At 50.8% G+C, this 15,761-nt stretch overlaps 1 protein-coding gene across 9 annotated transcripts in view; it reads left to right on the top strand.

Annotated features, from left to right (window-relative positions):
- Window positions 1-15,761, top strand: part of ITPR1 (inositol 1,4,5-trisphosphate receptor type 1) — a 157,893-nt gene that overhangs the window by 69,486 nt on the left and 72,646 nt on the right. For 8 of the 9 annotated variants that reach the window (XM_074550302.1, XM_074550301.1, XM_074550298.1 and 5 more), the window contains 15 exons: window positions 564-751; window positions 2,250-2,388; window positions 2,566-2,620; window positions 2,994-3,159; window positions 3,260-3,430; window positions 4,300-4,365; window positions 5,071-5,208; window positions 6,654-6,779; window positions 7,160-7,360; window positions 8,929-9,180; window positions 9,708-9,833; window positions 10,501-10,629; window positions 13,513-13,633; window positions 14,687-14,871; window positions 15,590-15,738. In XM_074550302.1, coding sequence (XP_074406403.1) covers window positions 564-751; window positions 2,250-2,388; window positions 2,566-2,620; window positions 2,994-3,159; window positions 3,260-3,430; window positions 4,300-4,365; window positions 5,071-5,208; window positions 6,654-6,779; window positions 7,160-7,360; window positions 8,929-9,180; window positions 9,708-9,833; window positions 10,501-10,629; window positions 13,513-13,633; window positions 14,687-14,871; window positions 15,590-15,738 — 2,212 coding nt within the window. The remainder of the gene's footprint in view (window positions 1-563; window positions 752-2,249; window positions 2,389-2,565; window positions 2,621-2,993; window positions 3,160-3,259; window positions 3,431-4,299; window positions 4,366-5,070; window positions 5,209-6,653; window positions 6,780-7,159; window positions 7,361-8,928; window positions 9,181-9,707; window positions 9,834-10,500; window positions 10,630-13,512; window positions 13,634-14,686; window positions 14,872-15,589; window positions 15,739-15,761) is intronic. The other variant, XM_074550299.1, reaches the window with a different exon arrangement.

Here is a 15,761-nt window from a genome sequence, read left to right as displayed (position 1 = left end):
ACCTTTCCCAAAATCCAGCCTGATCTGCCCTGGCCCAGCTCCAGCCATTCCCTGGGAGCTGTCCCAGACCCAGGGGGCAGAGCTGGGAGCTGCCCCTCGGGAGGGGAGCCAGTGAGGTCTGACCTCAGTCTGCTCTGCCCCATCTGAACAGGCCAAGAGATCTCACTGCTCCTCGTATCACTTCTCTAGTCCCTTCCCCAGCTTTGTAGCCTCCTTTGGGTGCTCTCTAACATATTTGGATCTTACATTTTGGCCCCCAAACTGCCTCCAGGACTGGAGGTGAGGCTGCCCCAGTGCAGAGCGGAGCAGGACAATCCCCTCCCTCCCTGGCCAGTGATGCTGTGCTTGGAAATCCTTTCTGTCCGTGGCTTGGTTGTAAAGCTGGGTAGTGCCTGTGATGGGAGAGGGCAGGGGGCTTCTCCAAGCACTGCAGTTGGCTTCCCCGCTCCCCAGGGTGTGGATGTGCCATGCTGGGACAGTTTGCCATTGCAGGCTGTGGCTGGTCCTTGCCCTGTCCGTGCAGCCCCATGGCAGCACCTAACCCCTGTGTTTCCCCTCTGAAGGGAGCAATGTGATGAGGTCCATCCACGGCGTGGGGGAGCTGATGACCCAGGTGGTGCTCAGGGGCGGGGGCTTCCTGCCCATGACTCCCCTGGCAGCTGCCCCCGAGGGCAATGTCAAGCAGAGTGAGCCAGAGAAGGAGGACATCCTGGTCATGGACACCAAGCTCAAGATCATCGAGATACTCCAGGTACCACATGGTGCAGCTCCATGCTGTCCTCCAGCATTAATTGTGTCCTGTGCCTCTTAATGTACTTCTGGCTCTCAGACTGGGAAGGTATTGCAGGGGTGACCTTGTCAGGCACAGGGATCCCAACTTTGTGCCATTATTGAAAGAATTTATTAGAAAAGAGTTTGCATTAGACATCTGTGTATTTAGCAGTGATTTGTGAGTATCTGACTTGAGGCAGAGCTGTTATTTTCCGCCCTGCTGTCTTCCCAATTTCTCTGAGTCTGCAGGGCCATCAGAAGTGCCCTGAGGAATGGGGAGATCTGGAGACTCCTTGGCAGAGCCCTCAGCCTGCCATGTATTTTCAGCATGCACAGCCAGCCTCTCTCTCTCCCATCTCTGCCTTTCCCACCTGCTCACCCCAATATCTTCGGGATGCACACATTTCCTCGTTATTCACTCAGAATTACTGAGCTGAGATGCATCTTCCCTCTCTGGGTGTGGGAGTGCTTTTTGTGCTCAGTAGTTCCATCAGGCAGGCCTGGGGTCAGCGTGCTGCCGGAGCCTGGTGGGTGAAGGCAGCAGAGCAGCAGGAGAGCCCTGCTGTTCCCTCCTGTGCCCCGTGGGAGGCTCTGCCCTTCCCTCAGCAGCACAGGGGAGGGAGGCTCCATTCCCTCCTTGCACCACTGCTAATTTCAGCTCAAGGCAGAGCTTCTCTCGTGGCCTGCCATGTGCAGGGGGTGTTTCAGTGTGCCACTGTTCCCTGCTACCAGGGCCATGCAAGCTGGCATTGAGCATTTTCCCCTAAAGCTGCAAGAACTCGGAGTATTCTTGGCTTTGTGGCTCCTTCCTCAAGAGGAAGACTGTGGAGAAGGTGGTCTCTGCTAGGCTGGGGGTTTCTGTGGCACCAGCTGGTCCAGCCCAGCTGGATTGGTGACTTGTATGGCACAGCCTGGCTCCTGGCAGCTCCTGTCCTGCTTCTGTGTCCCAGCACCCCGGGAGAGCAGCAGCACGTGTTCAGGATGGAGATGGAAGTGCTGCTTTCCTTTCCTGGGAAATGGGGTGAGGTGCCGGCATCACGCAGGAATGAGGCACCAAAACCCTGCCAAATGTTTTACTCATCAGTATTTATTATGTGTGTGTGTCATGCTCATTGAAATCTCTGGAAAATATTACTGAGTCCTGGGGGTTTTGAAGGTGGTATTTACATAGCATGGAAAGATGGGATCCCAGAATGGTTTGTGTTGGAAGGGACCTTGAAGCCCATCCAGTTCCACTCCCTGCCATGGGCAGGGACACCTTCCAGGGTGCTCCAAGCTCTGTCCAACCTGGCCTTGGACACTTGAGGGATCCAGGGGCAGCCAGAGCTGCTCTGGGCACCTGTGCCAGGGCCTCTCCACCCTGGGTAACTCTGCCAGGTTAAATCCACATTTCTGCTCAGTTGATGTCTTTGTGTGAATGTAGATGTGGTGGAAATTAACAGATTATTTCAACATTTCTCCTACTTGTGTGTCATCAGTTTATTCTGAACGTGCGGTTGGACTACAGGATCTCCTGCCTGCTCTGTATATTTAAACATGAGTTTGATGAAAGCAATGCCCAGATGTCTGAATCCCCCACTGGAAGCAGTAGTCAGGAAATGCCAGCTAATGTACCAGGTGGGTTATTTGGCAAGGAATAATGAGGTTGTGTGGCTTGGGGAAGACTCTGGAATCTTCAAGGGGCTGATAGGATGATTGCTTCAGGTCCCACTTGCCATTTGAAATGTTTTTAAGCTGGAAAAACATCTTTGCTGTCACTCTGACCTCATGTATTTGTCCTGTTTATTTTTTCAGGAGCCCTGGACTTTGAACACATTGAAGAACAAGCTGAGGGGATCTTTGGTGGAAGGAAAGTATCTCTTCACAGGTGCCAGTCGAGGGGAAGCCCCCAGGCAGGAGGGCTCCCTAGGAGTGGGGACTGGGAAAACACCTTCATTTTCCTAAAATGGCCTTGATGCTGCTCAGAGTAGGGTCCATTTGGATCCAGAGATAAGGAACAGGGGTTCTTGAGCCAGAGGGATCATCAGGGAAGGGCTCTGTGCTGTGGGTGAAAGCCAAGGTGGAGGATTAGTGCATCTCAGCTCAATGCTGCAATAAAATCTCAGTACAATTCCCCCCCCTTATTTAAAAGTAAGAAAAAAAGCTTTTCTGCCACTGCTAAGAGAATTTAGAACCTTCTGGGACCCTCAGTGTAATGTGGTTAACTCCTGCTGTGTTTGCAGTGAGGAGAACACCCCTCTGGACTTGGATGATCACGGGGGCAGGACCTTCCTGCGGGTCCTGCTGCATTTAACGATGCACGATTACCCTCCCCTGGTGTCTGGTGCACTGCAGCTGCTCTTCAGGCACTTCAGCCAGAGACAAGAGGTCCTTCAGGCTTTCAAGCAGGTACCTGTGTGTCTGGAGAGAGTTATTCCTCATCTGAGTGTATTAATGGCAGCTGAACCCAGCCCTTTTTGTGCAACTCACGGCTTTGCCTCCCTGTAAGGTTCAACTGCTCGTTACCAGCCAAGATGTTGACAACTACAAGCAGATCAAACAAGATTTGGACCAGCTGAGGTCAATAGTGGAGAAATCTGAGCTCTGGGTGTACAAAGGCCAAGGTCCTGATGAGGCCATGGACAGTGTGCCAGGTGAAAACGAGCACAAGAAGAAAGAGGTAATTGGGTTGTGTTTGTGTGGATTTGGGTGGGTATTTGCAGGGTGTAGCTGCTGTCAGAACTGTGACAAGGCCCTTCTTCCCAGCACACTGCCTAGGTGAGGTTCTCTCTACTGCTTTCAGGTTGAGGCAGGAGTGAGAGCAGAACTTGAGTCAGGTGATGCCCAGTAGCAGCCCTGAGGTGTCACCTTTAGGGTGTGACAGGGCTGGTTTGGGTTTGCTCTGGCTCCCCTTTCAGCACTGACCAGTGGCATGGGATTTGTGCAATCAAAAGTACCTCAAGTAAGGTAAGGGCAGAGCTGTGAGCTGCTCAGGTGACAGCAGAGAACTGTGCTTTATCTCTACCTGATAACAAAGGATTTTCCCCACATGCACATCTGGCTTAGAGCTCTTTGAGTATCTTGTTTCCATGTAATTGCACTCAGGAAAGACTGGAAGAGGGGATGCAAGAAGCAGTCCCTGGTTTAGGAACATTTATTGCTGGAAGTAAATACAAGTAATCCACTTGTTGCTTTTTTTGTACACATTGCTGTGAGGAATCTCTTGGTATTTGTGCAGTGACAGTTTAATAACAATAGAGAGAGAAAGGAAGGGGTTTTTTCTGAGGGGAGACTTGATCAGAGACAGAATGTGACAGGCAAAGGACAGGAGGTTGCTGCCTCTGAAATCATCCCTCCCTCACCTTGTTTTGTGTCCTAGAGGTCAATGTGACTTGACAGGGTAATTGTATGTGTTTTTCTGAGGCTGTCAGAGCTGGAGGATGACAGTCCTTCCCAGGAGGAGAGCGGGCGCTATCCTAGAACGGTAATTTTAGCCTTCATGTAGACAGTAGTATAAGCTACTAATAAATTGTCTGATTTTATCCTCAGGAAGGTCACAGCAAGTCTCAAAAGCCTGAAAGTACTAGCAGCTACAACTACCGGGTAGTAAAAGAGGTAAAACTTTGCTTCTTGATAGTTCACTGGAAGTGTAAATGAGTAACAGAGCTCTGGAGAGCTGCAGTCAGAGGGAGGCACCCAGGAAAGTCTGAGTCACTGTGCCATTGTGGAAACTATTTGCTGAGTAATAACAAATCCCAACTTGAATGGGAAGCCAGGATAGAATAAGCACGACGTGTGTATTCTTTCCCTAAGAATGGATTAGTGAGAAACGTGACGTTTGCTGCTGTTTCAATGGTAACACAATATTTTTATTGTTAAGGACTACAAAGGCAGTAAGCAAGGGGAGAAGCCATTGAATTCTCCCTGTCCTGAGTACCTTGCACTCAAAGCCACTGTGCTGTTGATATTTAATGTAGAAAGTACCAGATGAAGAACGTGCTGTGGTGCTGGTGTGGTGTGAGCTGAAGGTGTGTCTGTGGCTCTGCTGTGGAGCTTGGTGTTGTGTTCACTTGACATGGCCGAGTCCTGCAGGAGCGTAGAATCTCAGAATTTAGAGTGTCCTGAGGTGGAAGGGACCCACAAGGATCATCCAAGTCCAGCAGCCCTAGTCAGATGCCACGGATGGAGCCTGGGCCGCGAGGGGCTGCCTGGAGCCGCTCTGCTCCTGCAGATGAGTTGGTCCCTGGTGCTGCTCTCTGGGACCTGGCGTTCTCTGGAGGGAGAGCCAGAGCGGGGCTCTGAGGCCAGTGTCTCCTGCAGATCCTGCTGCGGCTCAGCAAGCTCTGCGTGCAGGAGGGGGCCTCGGTGAGGAAGAGCAGGAAGCAGCAGCAGCGACTCCTGAGGAACATGGGCGCTCACGCCGTGGTGCTGGAGCTGCTGCAGATCCCTTACGAGAAGGTGGGGCTTTGTGTCATGCTGACAGGCTTTTCATACCTTCTGGGAATCTTCCTGAACCTCCTCCCTGTGGATTGGATGCACAGAGGCTGGTTTATGTAGCCTCATAGTCTACAGAATACCCACTCTCAGAAATAAGGAGCTCAGACAAATTCTATTTATTTGAAGCCTTTGAATATACAGATTGCCTGAAGAAATATTCACAAATCATACTTCAGAATTAAGGCTCATGTGAGGCAGGTGCTGTGTTGATGGAAGCAAGACCCTCATTGTGAGGCAGCTGTGAGAGCACCATCCTGGGGACAAGGAGGGAAGGGAGGGTATCTCATTCCCCAGGGTTTTATGAGCAGTGTATACAGACCCTCCCCCAGCTGTAGAGTCCTCAATTCCCCCTTAGAGGTGAATACAGACCCACTGGCTCTCCAGGTGAGGCTAATTCTCCTAATTAGCCTTATCAGGGCTAACACTTGGCAGCTGTGCAGGCTGGAGCCCACTGGGGCTGGGTTGTGCCTGTGAGCACCAGGCTGTGCTGACACAGCACACCCCAAGGTCACCACGTTGGCTGCTCATTAATCACAGCTGACAGGTATTTATCAGTACTGAGGTGAGGCAGTTCTTCACATTTTCCTGGTCACTCTGCTGCCCTCTCTTTCAAACTCATCAGGTTTCTGAGAACCAGTAATTCCACACAGGAGCTTTGATTAATGTTAATTCTCGTGGTTTCTTGCGTCATATTTTGCTAAAAAAGCAGCAGCAAAAACACCTTTCAACGCCTTCTCATCACCTTTCTGTCCCATACATGTGAACGTTTATCAGACAGGCAGTGTGGAAGGGGTTTTCACCCTTGGGAAGATACGAAATTCCTTAAAAATAAAAGCAGGCAGTAATTTTCCAAAGCGCGGCTCCTGCCGTCGGTGGGCTGGGAATCCAGGCTGACGTCAGGGGACGGGCACTGGTTCCTCAGCAGTGCTTGGAAGGCTGCAGGGAGGTTCCAGTAAAGATGAATTGGGCTGGGCTGGTGCAAAAGCAACTTTCCATGGCTGCTTTGCCATGAGTTCCCCTCTGTGGCTGCGGCAGGGCTGCAGCGGGACGTGGCAGCTCTCCTGGGCAGCCCGAGGTGATGATGTGTGGTTTGGCCAAGGGGCTGGGGTGTTCAGAAGAGCAGAAGTGACTAAAGCACGTTGCTGGCAGGCCTGGCTGTGGAATAGGCACTTTTAGAGAATAAACTACTGTAATTTCTATTATGGGCTTTATTTTTGACGCTCTTTGGAAGCATGGAGCTGGCCCAGCTCATCCCAAACGTCTGTGAACTGGGTGGAGGTTTGTTTTCCTTCGGGGTGTGAGAGACGTGACAGTTCCCTTGCTGGAGCTGAGGCTCATCCTGTGCTCACCTCAAGGTGAACCTTTGGGTTCTTTTTAACCCCCTCTTCTTTGTCATGCAATCCCAGGCTGAAGACACGAGGATGCAGGAGATAATGAAGCTTGCACACGAGTTCCTGCAGAACTTCTGTGCTGGGAACCAACAGAACCAGGCCTTGCTGCACAAGCACATAAACCTGTTCCTTAACCCAGGGGTAAGAATAACCTCAGGCTGTGATTTATTTTTATGTTCTAGCAATAGAAGGGACTGCATTGTCCTTGGTGATACCTCTGGGGCTGTTCTGTTGCAAGATTGGTTGAAGAGGTCACATTCTGTTTTCATTCCAAAGCCTCAAAAGTTGGCAAGATGTTTGTTTAGGGCAGTTTCAGTGTAGAAAGTTCAAGAGGCTGAAGTGGAGTGAAAAATAGGCTGAGATAGGAGCAGTGGTGTTGAAAGCTGAGGTCCTCAGCAAAGTTCCCTTCAGCCCTGTGCTTGCAGGACTGAAGGGAACCTTGGAGTGTTGGGTTTATCCTAACCCCAGTGGGGATGTCGTTGATTCTCTGACCTTTTGCTCCCTTTCATCCCCTCCATCAGATCCTGGAAGCAGTGACAATGCAGCACATTTTCATGAACAACTTCCAGCTCTGCAGCGAGATCAACGAGCGCGTGGTTCAGCACTTCGTCCACTGCATCGAGACGCACGGCAGGAACGTTCAGTACATCAAGTTCCTGCAGACCATCGTCAAGGCAGAGGGGAAATTCATTAAGAAATGCCAAGATATGGTAATGGCTGAGGTGAGAGCTGCAGAGATTTGCAGGGTCTGAACAGAAGTTTGCACATAGCAGTTGGTGAACATGACAAATTGATCCTCTCGCTTCGGGGATTGCCAAGAAGCTGACAGCTCTCACCATGCAAAAAGAGCATTACAGCTCCCAGAAAGCTCAGGCTTTTTGTGACCAAAAGCTCTCTGAGCTCCTGACTCACAGGTGTAACGAGGGGTTGGTTGTTAATGGCACGAGTTTCTTCCCAGGCCTGTACCCAGCAGCATGTAGGTGGGGTTATGAAGCAAGGGTGCCTTTGTCTAGCAAAATTGGCTTGAAGAGAAGTAGTTTAATTTCAAGATCACTAAAGCAGAAGGAGGATTTCACCATGATAGCATTTTGATGAGAGGTTTTTTTATGAAATTTTAGAGCCACCATAGAATCACCTTCCACTGTCTCAGGGTGCTCCAAGCCCCATCCAATCTGGCCTTGGGCACTTCCAGGAATGGGGCAACCCTGGCTTCTGTGGGCAACTGTGCCAGGCCCTCACCACCCATATTTTTCTGCCATCTAAACCTGCTCTCAAGCCAAAACCATCCCCCTTCGTCCTGCCTCCCCAAGCCCTTGCAGATACTCTGAGCAAGATGTGCTCACTCAGCTGTTCAGGTGTGAAGGGGAAGCAGATGAGGATCGGCTTTAGGTGTGTGGGTAACTGGAAGCTGGGGAGCCAGGCTAAAAGGGAGAGAGAAGGGTGGATGAAAGCCTTTCACAGGGCTGTTGGATGGGATTTGTTTGGCAGATCTGCACATCTGATGGAATGTTTTGGCCTCCTCAGCAGGGGGAGCCCCAGGATCAGATTTGTCCAGTCTGGCTCTTGAGCATCAATCCTGATGGGTGGATCAAAAATCTTTCATATTTTGTTGTCCAGCTCAAAACCAGCTTCATTAGCTTCTTAACACTTAGTTGGGTGTGGGATGCTCAGCAAGGGGCTCCCCCAAGGTCAGCAGCTGCCCTGAGGGTTTTTTTTACATCTTACCCTGCTGTTTTTCACAAACCCTGTGGGTTAAACAGCCCTGCATCCCTCCAGCTGTGTGCTCAGCAGTGGACCAGGGCTCAGTTTGCCTTATCTCCTTCTCTTCCTGGAGTTCCAGGAGGTCTGAGCTGCTCTGAAATCATGGCCAGCCAGGTGTCAAATGTGAGGCTGATGGAAATCTCCAGTGTGTGACTTGACGTGTTACTGGCCTTGGCAAATGGCTGGTGTTGGTTGGGAGGGTGGAAGGAGTGAGCCCTGCAGTGCTGCCATCCCTGGCAGCTCTCCAGCAGCACAGGGCTGTCCACAGCTGCCTTAGGAAGTCACCTAGGGCGACATGGGAAGGCACAATGGAAAGTCACAAACTTCTTGGCACAGCTTCTGGCTAGCTGGGCTGGCTTTGAATTTCCTGAGTGGTTCAGGAGGGGTCAGATAATGGGAAATGCCCTCCTGGAGCCCTGTGTCCCTGAGGGGCTGGGCAGCAGCAGTGGGACAGCCCCATGAGATGAGGGGATGCTGTGGGGGACGCCAGGCTTGGCTCTGCTGATGCAATGCTGTCCTTGGCCCACAGCTGGTGAATGCAGGGGAGGATGTGCTGGTGTTCTACAACGACAGAGCCTCCTTCCAGACCCTGGTGCAGATGATGAGGTCAGAGAGGGACCGGATGGATGAGAACAGCCCCCTGATGTACCACATCCACCTGGTGGAGCTGCTGGCTGTGTGCACTGAGGGCAAAAACGTCTACACAGAGATCAAGTGCAACTCCCTCCTCCCTCTGGATGACATTGTCAGGGTGGTGACCCACGAGGATTGCATACCTGAGGTGAGGGCTTGCAATGGGCTGTGTGTGATAGCAATGTGCTGGGTTTGGGTGACAGAGGGTTGATCCTGCCGGCTCTGGCCTGGCCCAAGGGGGTTGGTGCAGGTGGGCAGAGAGCTGGGGACTGCAGCCCTTCCCTGCTGCTGCTGTTGGCACCCCAGCCAGCCTGGAGAGTCCAGTTAAATCCTTTTATGCTTCCTCCTTACCCCGAAAGTGGCAATGTGATGCTGTACTTGGTTATTTTATAGGGTTCTTGAGGCAGAGAGGTTTATGGATGTGCTGCTAACCTTGAACAGATGGTTCTGCAGAACTGGAAATTATTATTATGCTGACGTTTTGTCTGCAGTAATCCTGGGGGTTTTTTATTGGATGGTGTCTTGCTATTCATGGCATTAAATTTCACCAGTGTTTAAGTGAAAGGAAGAAGCAGAATTCCAAATTATCTGTGTAGCAATTTTAGTGTGACATTATATTCATTCATACCACTGTTCAGGTTCTTATTCTTTATGAATTGTTTTCTCTACTTTTAGGTCAAAATAGCATACATCAACTTCTTGAATCACTGCTATGTGGACACAGAAGTAGAAATGAAAGAGATTTACACCAGTAATCACATGTGGAAGCTGTTTGAGAACTTCCTGGTGGACATCTGTCGGGTAATGTATCTGCACCAAGGAACTGAATTCAGCTTTAAAACCTCTTTAATCCAGAGCAGTAAGGATAAGACATCCCAGTGCATCAAGGCAAGAAGTACCCTGAATACTCTGTTCCTGCAAATATGTGCCTCCTTTTCCTTGTGCCTGTGGATTTCATTAGTCATATTCCGTGGAACACATTCATATTTTCCTTTTTAAAAGAAAAAATCCAAGCCCAAACCAAAGCTCAGCAAAGCTCCACGCCCTGCTCCTTTGTCCAGTGCCTTTTCTGTCCTGCCACCTGGCCTGCTTATTCTGGCAGCATCTCTGAGCTCCTTCCTGAGCAGCACTCAGCGTTTTTTGGCAGGTCAGGACAGATTGTTTTCCAGGCTTGGTGTTTATTTGGCCATATGGCTTTTTGCCTGGGATTCCAAGTATTTCCCCATACGAAAGCATTACACCTCAGTGCTCCCCATCCTGCTCTTGCCTTCCTCCAAGACTCTGTGGTTTTTCCCTCCCCCAGCCGTGCTCTGGGCCAGCACACCAAACCAGGAGCAGCTCTGGCGTGGGCTGGAGATGCAGAGCCCCAGTGTCACTGCATGGTGGGACCAGGACAGTGTGAAATGAGGAGTTCCAGTGTGTGCTGCCCTGGTGAGCTGCCCCTGACCCTGCTGTGCTTTTGCTGCAGGCCTGCAACAACACCAGCGACAGGAAGCACGCAGACTCCATCCTGGAGAAGTACGTGACCGAGATCGTCATGAGCATCGTCACCACCTTCTTCAGCTCCCCCTTCTCGGACCAGAGCACCACCCTGCAGGTGGGAAATGCACACACACTGCAGGGAGAGCACTGCCAGGGCACTGGTGTTCGTTCCCCTTTGACAGGAAACACAGGGGAGCAGTGCTGGTGTAACTGGGGTGCAGATACATCTCAGCTCTTGGTGACCACGCTGGTCTTTTTGCTGTAGAAATGGAAAAACATGTAGGTCACTGTACAAATGTTCTTCTAGAGGAGCTCAAATGTCACACTAATTCATGAGTGCATTCAACTCTGTGCTGCCACCAAGGTCTTTTGTTGAGAGTTCCTGTGTGCCATTGAATGCCAGAATGGTTTGTGTTGGAAGGGACCTTGAAGCCCATCTCATCCACCCCCTGCCACAGATATCACAGAGGGAGCATGGGTGATTGATTTAGGACACCATATTTTACAGAAAGATTCTAATTTCCCTTTAAAAAAAGGATCCAGAACAAGAATCCAGAAGCTCTCATTTGTCTCACCGAGTAGATTTTTGCCTAGTTCAGAAGCTGGGGAAATGTGAAGGAGGACCTTGGAACACCTGTGAAGATGAGAAGGCAGAGAGTTGTACAGAGCAGCACAATCAGGATGTTGCCGTAATATTTCTGTTTGCACAGAGATAACCCTGTTCTTTATGCATAAATAACCCTCTGGGAGGTGTGGGTGGAATGGTCAGGTGTCTGGCAGCTCTGGCAGGAGGTTGAGAGGGGCAGTTGTTGAAACTTGATGCATCTGCTGGTGCCAAGGGCAGGTGTTGGCAGTGCAATCTCCAGGTCTCACAGCTCATCCACCCTACCCCTGCCTGTCTCTGGCCTCAGCTGAGGGAGCAGTGCAGCAGCTGATTTGCTCCTCAGGTGACTTTGGTTGCTATTGCACCTTCTGTGCTCCTCAGAGAAGTGAGACATGGAGGCTGTGGCCTTGTCCTGGGCTCTGCCCTCCCTCTATGCCATGTACCTGAGCTGCCCTGCTCTCACTTGTCGTCTCTGAGATGCAGCATTTGAATACACATCTTGCCATCCTATTTTAGCCATCTGTTAATGTTATATCAGCAGTTTTTCTTTAGTTTCTCAATCTCCCCCTCTGTCTAGCAAGATGAAGTCACTTGGTTCACCTCTTTTCCCATCTCAGTTGATAGATCTGCCTTGTCCTAGATTCATCTTTCCTCCTCATCTCCAAGTTAGAAGTGGTTTCTCTCCCTTTTCCTGCCTGTCAGTACTCCTGTCTGTAGCCAGGGGTTCTCCCCCTGAGGAGCACAGCCTGTTGTGCCACCTGCCTGGGGTCCATCCCTGCTCCAGGTGGGCTTTCTCCCCTCTCAGGTGCTGCAGGTGGGCTGATCTCTGCAGGGAAGGGTTGTGGCCACTCTGCCCTGGGCTCGGTCCCTCCCTGCCCTTTCTGCTGCTCCTCCTCATCCCAGCCAGCCTCCTCTTGCCTCCTGCTCCTTCATGTCAGGGCTTGTCTGACTGAAATCCTTCCTGCCCTGAGTCAGCCTTGCCAGTTCAGGGAACACCTTGTCCGTCCATCATGTGGTTCAAATTTCATAAAATTAGGAGAACACAAATCTTTTGGCACAGGACAGCTGCCCACAGCTTCTCTTAGCAAACATTGTTCAGCCTGTTTGCCTCCAAAGTTGTTGCTGCCCAAGGTTTCCCTTCCCAAGTGCAGCTGGAGACATGAGGGACATGGAGTAAATTTCCTGTTTGATTTATTGACATTGTTTAGGCAAATGAAACATCTTAAAGGGTTTTTGAGACCAAAAAAGTCTTCAGATGTGAACTGAAAGGAATATGTGGGTGGTTTAAATCCAAACATGCAGGTATTTTCAGGGCCCTGGGTAGATGCTGTTGTTTGCCATGGTTTTTGGTGTTTGGATTATTTCCAGAAAGGATAATAGGTATTTGCCTCTTAGCAATTTTGGGGGCTTAAATTTTGGTTCTCCCCTTGTACATTTTGTAATGGTGTTTTATTTAATTGATCTAACAGATTTAATTAGCTAATAGATTTGGCTTTTTACTCTAACTCCACTTTTTTCTCGCAAACAGGCTTTACTGTTGGCCACAATAAATGAGGTATTTTTTCCCTGGTTCCTAAGTCCTGTGGTGTTTGCACTGTGGTGTAGTTCCTGTAGCTGGTAGAAGCATTCCATAGCTAGTGGGCACAGGGACACAGGGTGTTCCCTCTCAGATTGAAATGTTTAAAATCCTCTTTCCTCTACAGGTTGTAATATGTTGTTCTACTAAATAATCACTGTACAAAACCAAATGGAGTTTTGGTCACTGTTGTTGGGCAGCTGCAAAGGTGAAAGAACAGAGCTCATGGGCTTGGGTGTGTTGGAGCAGCTCACCTGTCTGTAGTGGGAGATCACCTTGTGAAATTCAGGGGTGAAAACCACACCTTGATTTTGGCTGATCCTGCAGCAGCTGCAGTGTTTGCCACTCACCACTGCCTGTGTTCCAAATAACACACAGCTGCTTTCTCAGTGAATTGGATCCCAGCTAATAATGCCTGCAATGATGAGTTTCCAACTCTGGAGCCCTGCTGTCACATAGCCAAGCCCCATTTACCTGTGGCCTCTTGAGTCAGCTGCTGGTCAACACTAAAAGAGGAATCTGTGTGCCAGGATTGCTGATAGCCCTGATAACACAGATGAAGGTGACTGCTCACTTCCTTTGCTTAGTCAGGCCTCAATTACCAGGGCTTTCTGCTGCTGAAGCTCCTGTTTCATTTTCCCTTCCAGCACTGGTTCCCACCCTTCCCATGCAGCTGCTGATGCCGAGGTAGATACCCTGCCACCACGGGGAGCTGCCCAACAGCGCTGCAGCCCAGCTGGAGGGGCTGGAGAGCCAGCTGGGCTGGGAGCAGCGAGCGTGCTGGGTGAGGCTGTGACCGTGCTGTGCTTGCCTTGCAGACCCGGCAGCCCGTGTTCGTGCAGCTGCTGCAGGGCGTGTTCAGGGTCTACCACTGCACCTGGCTCATGCCCAGCCAGAAGGCCTCTGTGGAGAGCTGCATCCGTGTGCTCTCCGACGTAGGTAAGGAGCAGGGTGAGCACGGTGCCTGCCCCAGGCTGCAGCCATCCAGCCTGGCTGCTGTGCCATGCTGCCACAGGGACAGTGTGGGTTGTGTCCTGCAGGTGCCACCTGGGGTAACTCACAGCCCAGGCTTGTGCTGATGGATCATGGTGGTTGAGCAGTGGGTGTTGTCACTGTCACCTGAAGTGCTTTCTCTGCCTAACCTCAAAGCTCCCTGCAGGCCTGTTGATCTGCAGCAGGGAGATGGTGTTCATGGAAGCACTGAGGTTCAGAAAGCCCTCCAGGATCCCAGCTGTGCCCGATGCCCATCTTGTCCCTGAGTGCCACCTCCAACCCTTCCTTGGACCCCTCCAGCGGTGGGCACTCCAAACCTCCCTGAGCAGTTCCAAAGCCTGAGCACCCTTTCCATGGAGGAATTTCTCCTGCTGTCCAGCCTGACCCTTCCCTGGTGCAGCTGGGAGTGCCACTCCTGCCCATAAATTTGCTCCACTTTGTGTGCACAAGAGCAGCTTGTACTGGATGTGGAGTCAGGTTCTCCTGCTGTGTGTCCACGTGTGCCAGCACGAGCTGTTGGGGCTGTGTGTGTTTAGGGAAGGATTCCTCCTCCCACACCTCAAACAACAGTAACAGCTCTGAGGTGTGGAAACCTCTAAACATAATCCTGCCCAGGCCTGACCCTGCCCTGTTTAAATTGCACTCAAAGAGCCATGGAATGGTTAAGGTTAGAAAAGATCTCTTAAGGTGATCAAGTCCAGCTGCCAGCCCACTGTGATCATCAATAAAACGTGAACTCAAGTGTCACATACTAATATTTTTTGCCACCTCTCTGGGCAGCCCTTTCTAATGCTTTACAACCTGTCTGTGGGGAAAAAAAATCCTAATATCCTAATTTCCCAGTGTCTGATCTAAACCTTCCCTGGTGCAACCTCAGGCTGTTTCCTCTCAGCCTGGGAAGTAGAGTTTGTAGAAGGAAGGGCTGCATAGACCTTGGTCCTGTTTTGTGCCGGTTCACGGGCTCAGGGTCTCATTGCACACTGATTTTGCTTGTTGCAGCCAAAAGCAGAGCGATTGCCATCCCTGTGGACTTGGACAGCCAGGTGAACAACCTGTTCCTGAAGTCCCACAACATTGTGCAGAAGACGGCCATGAACTGGCGCATGACGGCGCGCAACGCCGCGCGCAGGGACTCGGTGCTCGCCGCCTCCAGGGACTACAGGAACATCATCGAGAGGCTGCAGGTGACTGCACAGCCCCCTTCCCCTGCAGGGCGACAGCCATGCTGAAAACCTCACTGAGCAAACCCTGAGGTGACTGCACAGCCCCCTTCCCCTGCAGGGCCACAGCCATGCTGAAAACCTCACTGAGCAAACCCTGAGGTGACTGCACAGCCCCTGTCACACACATCTTTTATGGAAAATCCTTTCCTTAGGGTTTTTTCTCCTGAGAAGCTGAGAGGGCTCAGGAACAAAATGTAAACAATGATTATCTGCTGCTGTGGAATGCAACAGGTGCATCTGGGATTGGTCTCATGTGACTGTTTCTAATTAATGGCCAATCACAGTCAGCTGGCTCAGACTCTCTCTCTGAGCCACCAACCTTTGTTATAATTGTTTTTCTATTCTTAGCTAGCCTTCTGATAAAATCCTTTCTTCTATTCTTTGAGTATAGTTTTAACATAATATAGATCATAAAATAATAAATCAGCCTTCTGAAACATGGAGTCAGATCCTCATCTCTTCCCTCATCCTTGGACCCCTGTGACCACTGTCACAGCCCCCTTCCCCCTGCAGGGCCACAGCAATGCTGAAAACCTCACCTAAGCAAACCCTGAGGTTTTTTACTTTATTCAGCCAGGACAGAGCTCACTGTCCTGCCCCTCATCCACCGTTAGTGAAATTAATTCAGCTCTGGGTGTGTTGTTAATGTCTGTCTGAGCCTGCTGCGGTTGTTCCCCAGGACATCGTGTCAGCCTTGGAGGATCGCCTGCGGCCCCTGGTCCAGGCAGAGCTGTCAGTGCTGGTGGATGTGCTCCACAGGCCTGAGCTGCTCTTCCCAGAGAACACGGATGCCAGGAGGAAATGTGAAAGTGGAGGTTTCATTTGCAAGTAAGTTTTCTTAGAAGTCTGGC

The sequence above is a fragment of the Zonotrichia albicollis genome, chromosome 12 (assembly GCF_047830755.1).
Source record: "Zonotrichia albicollis isolate bZonAlb1 chromosome 12, bZonAlb1.hap1, whole genome shotgun sequence".
NCBI classification, from domain to species: Eukaryota; Metazoa; Chordata; class Aves; order Passeriformes; family Passerellidae; genus Zonotrichia; species Zonotrichia albicollis.
This window is presented reverse-complemented; position numbering and strand designations above follow the sequence as displayed.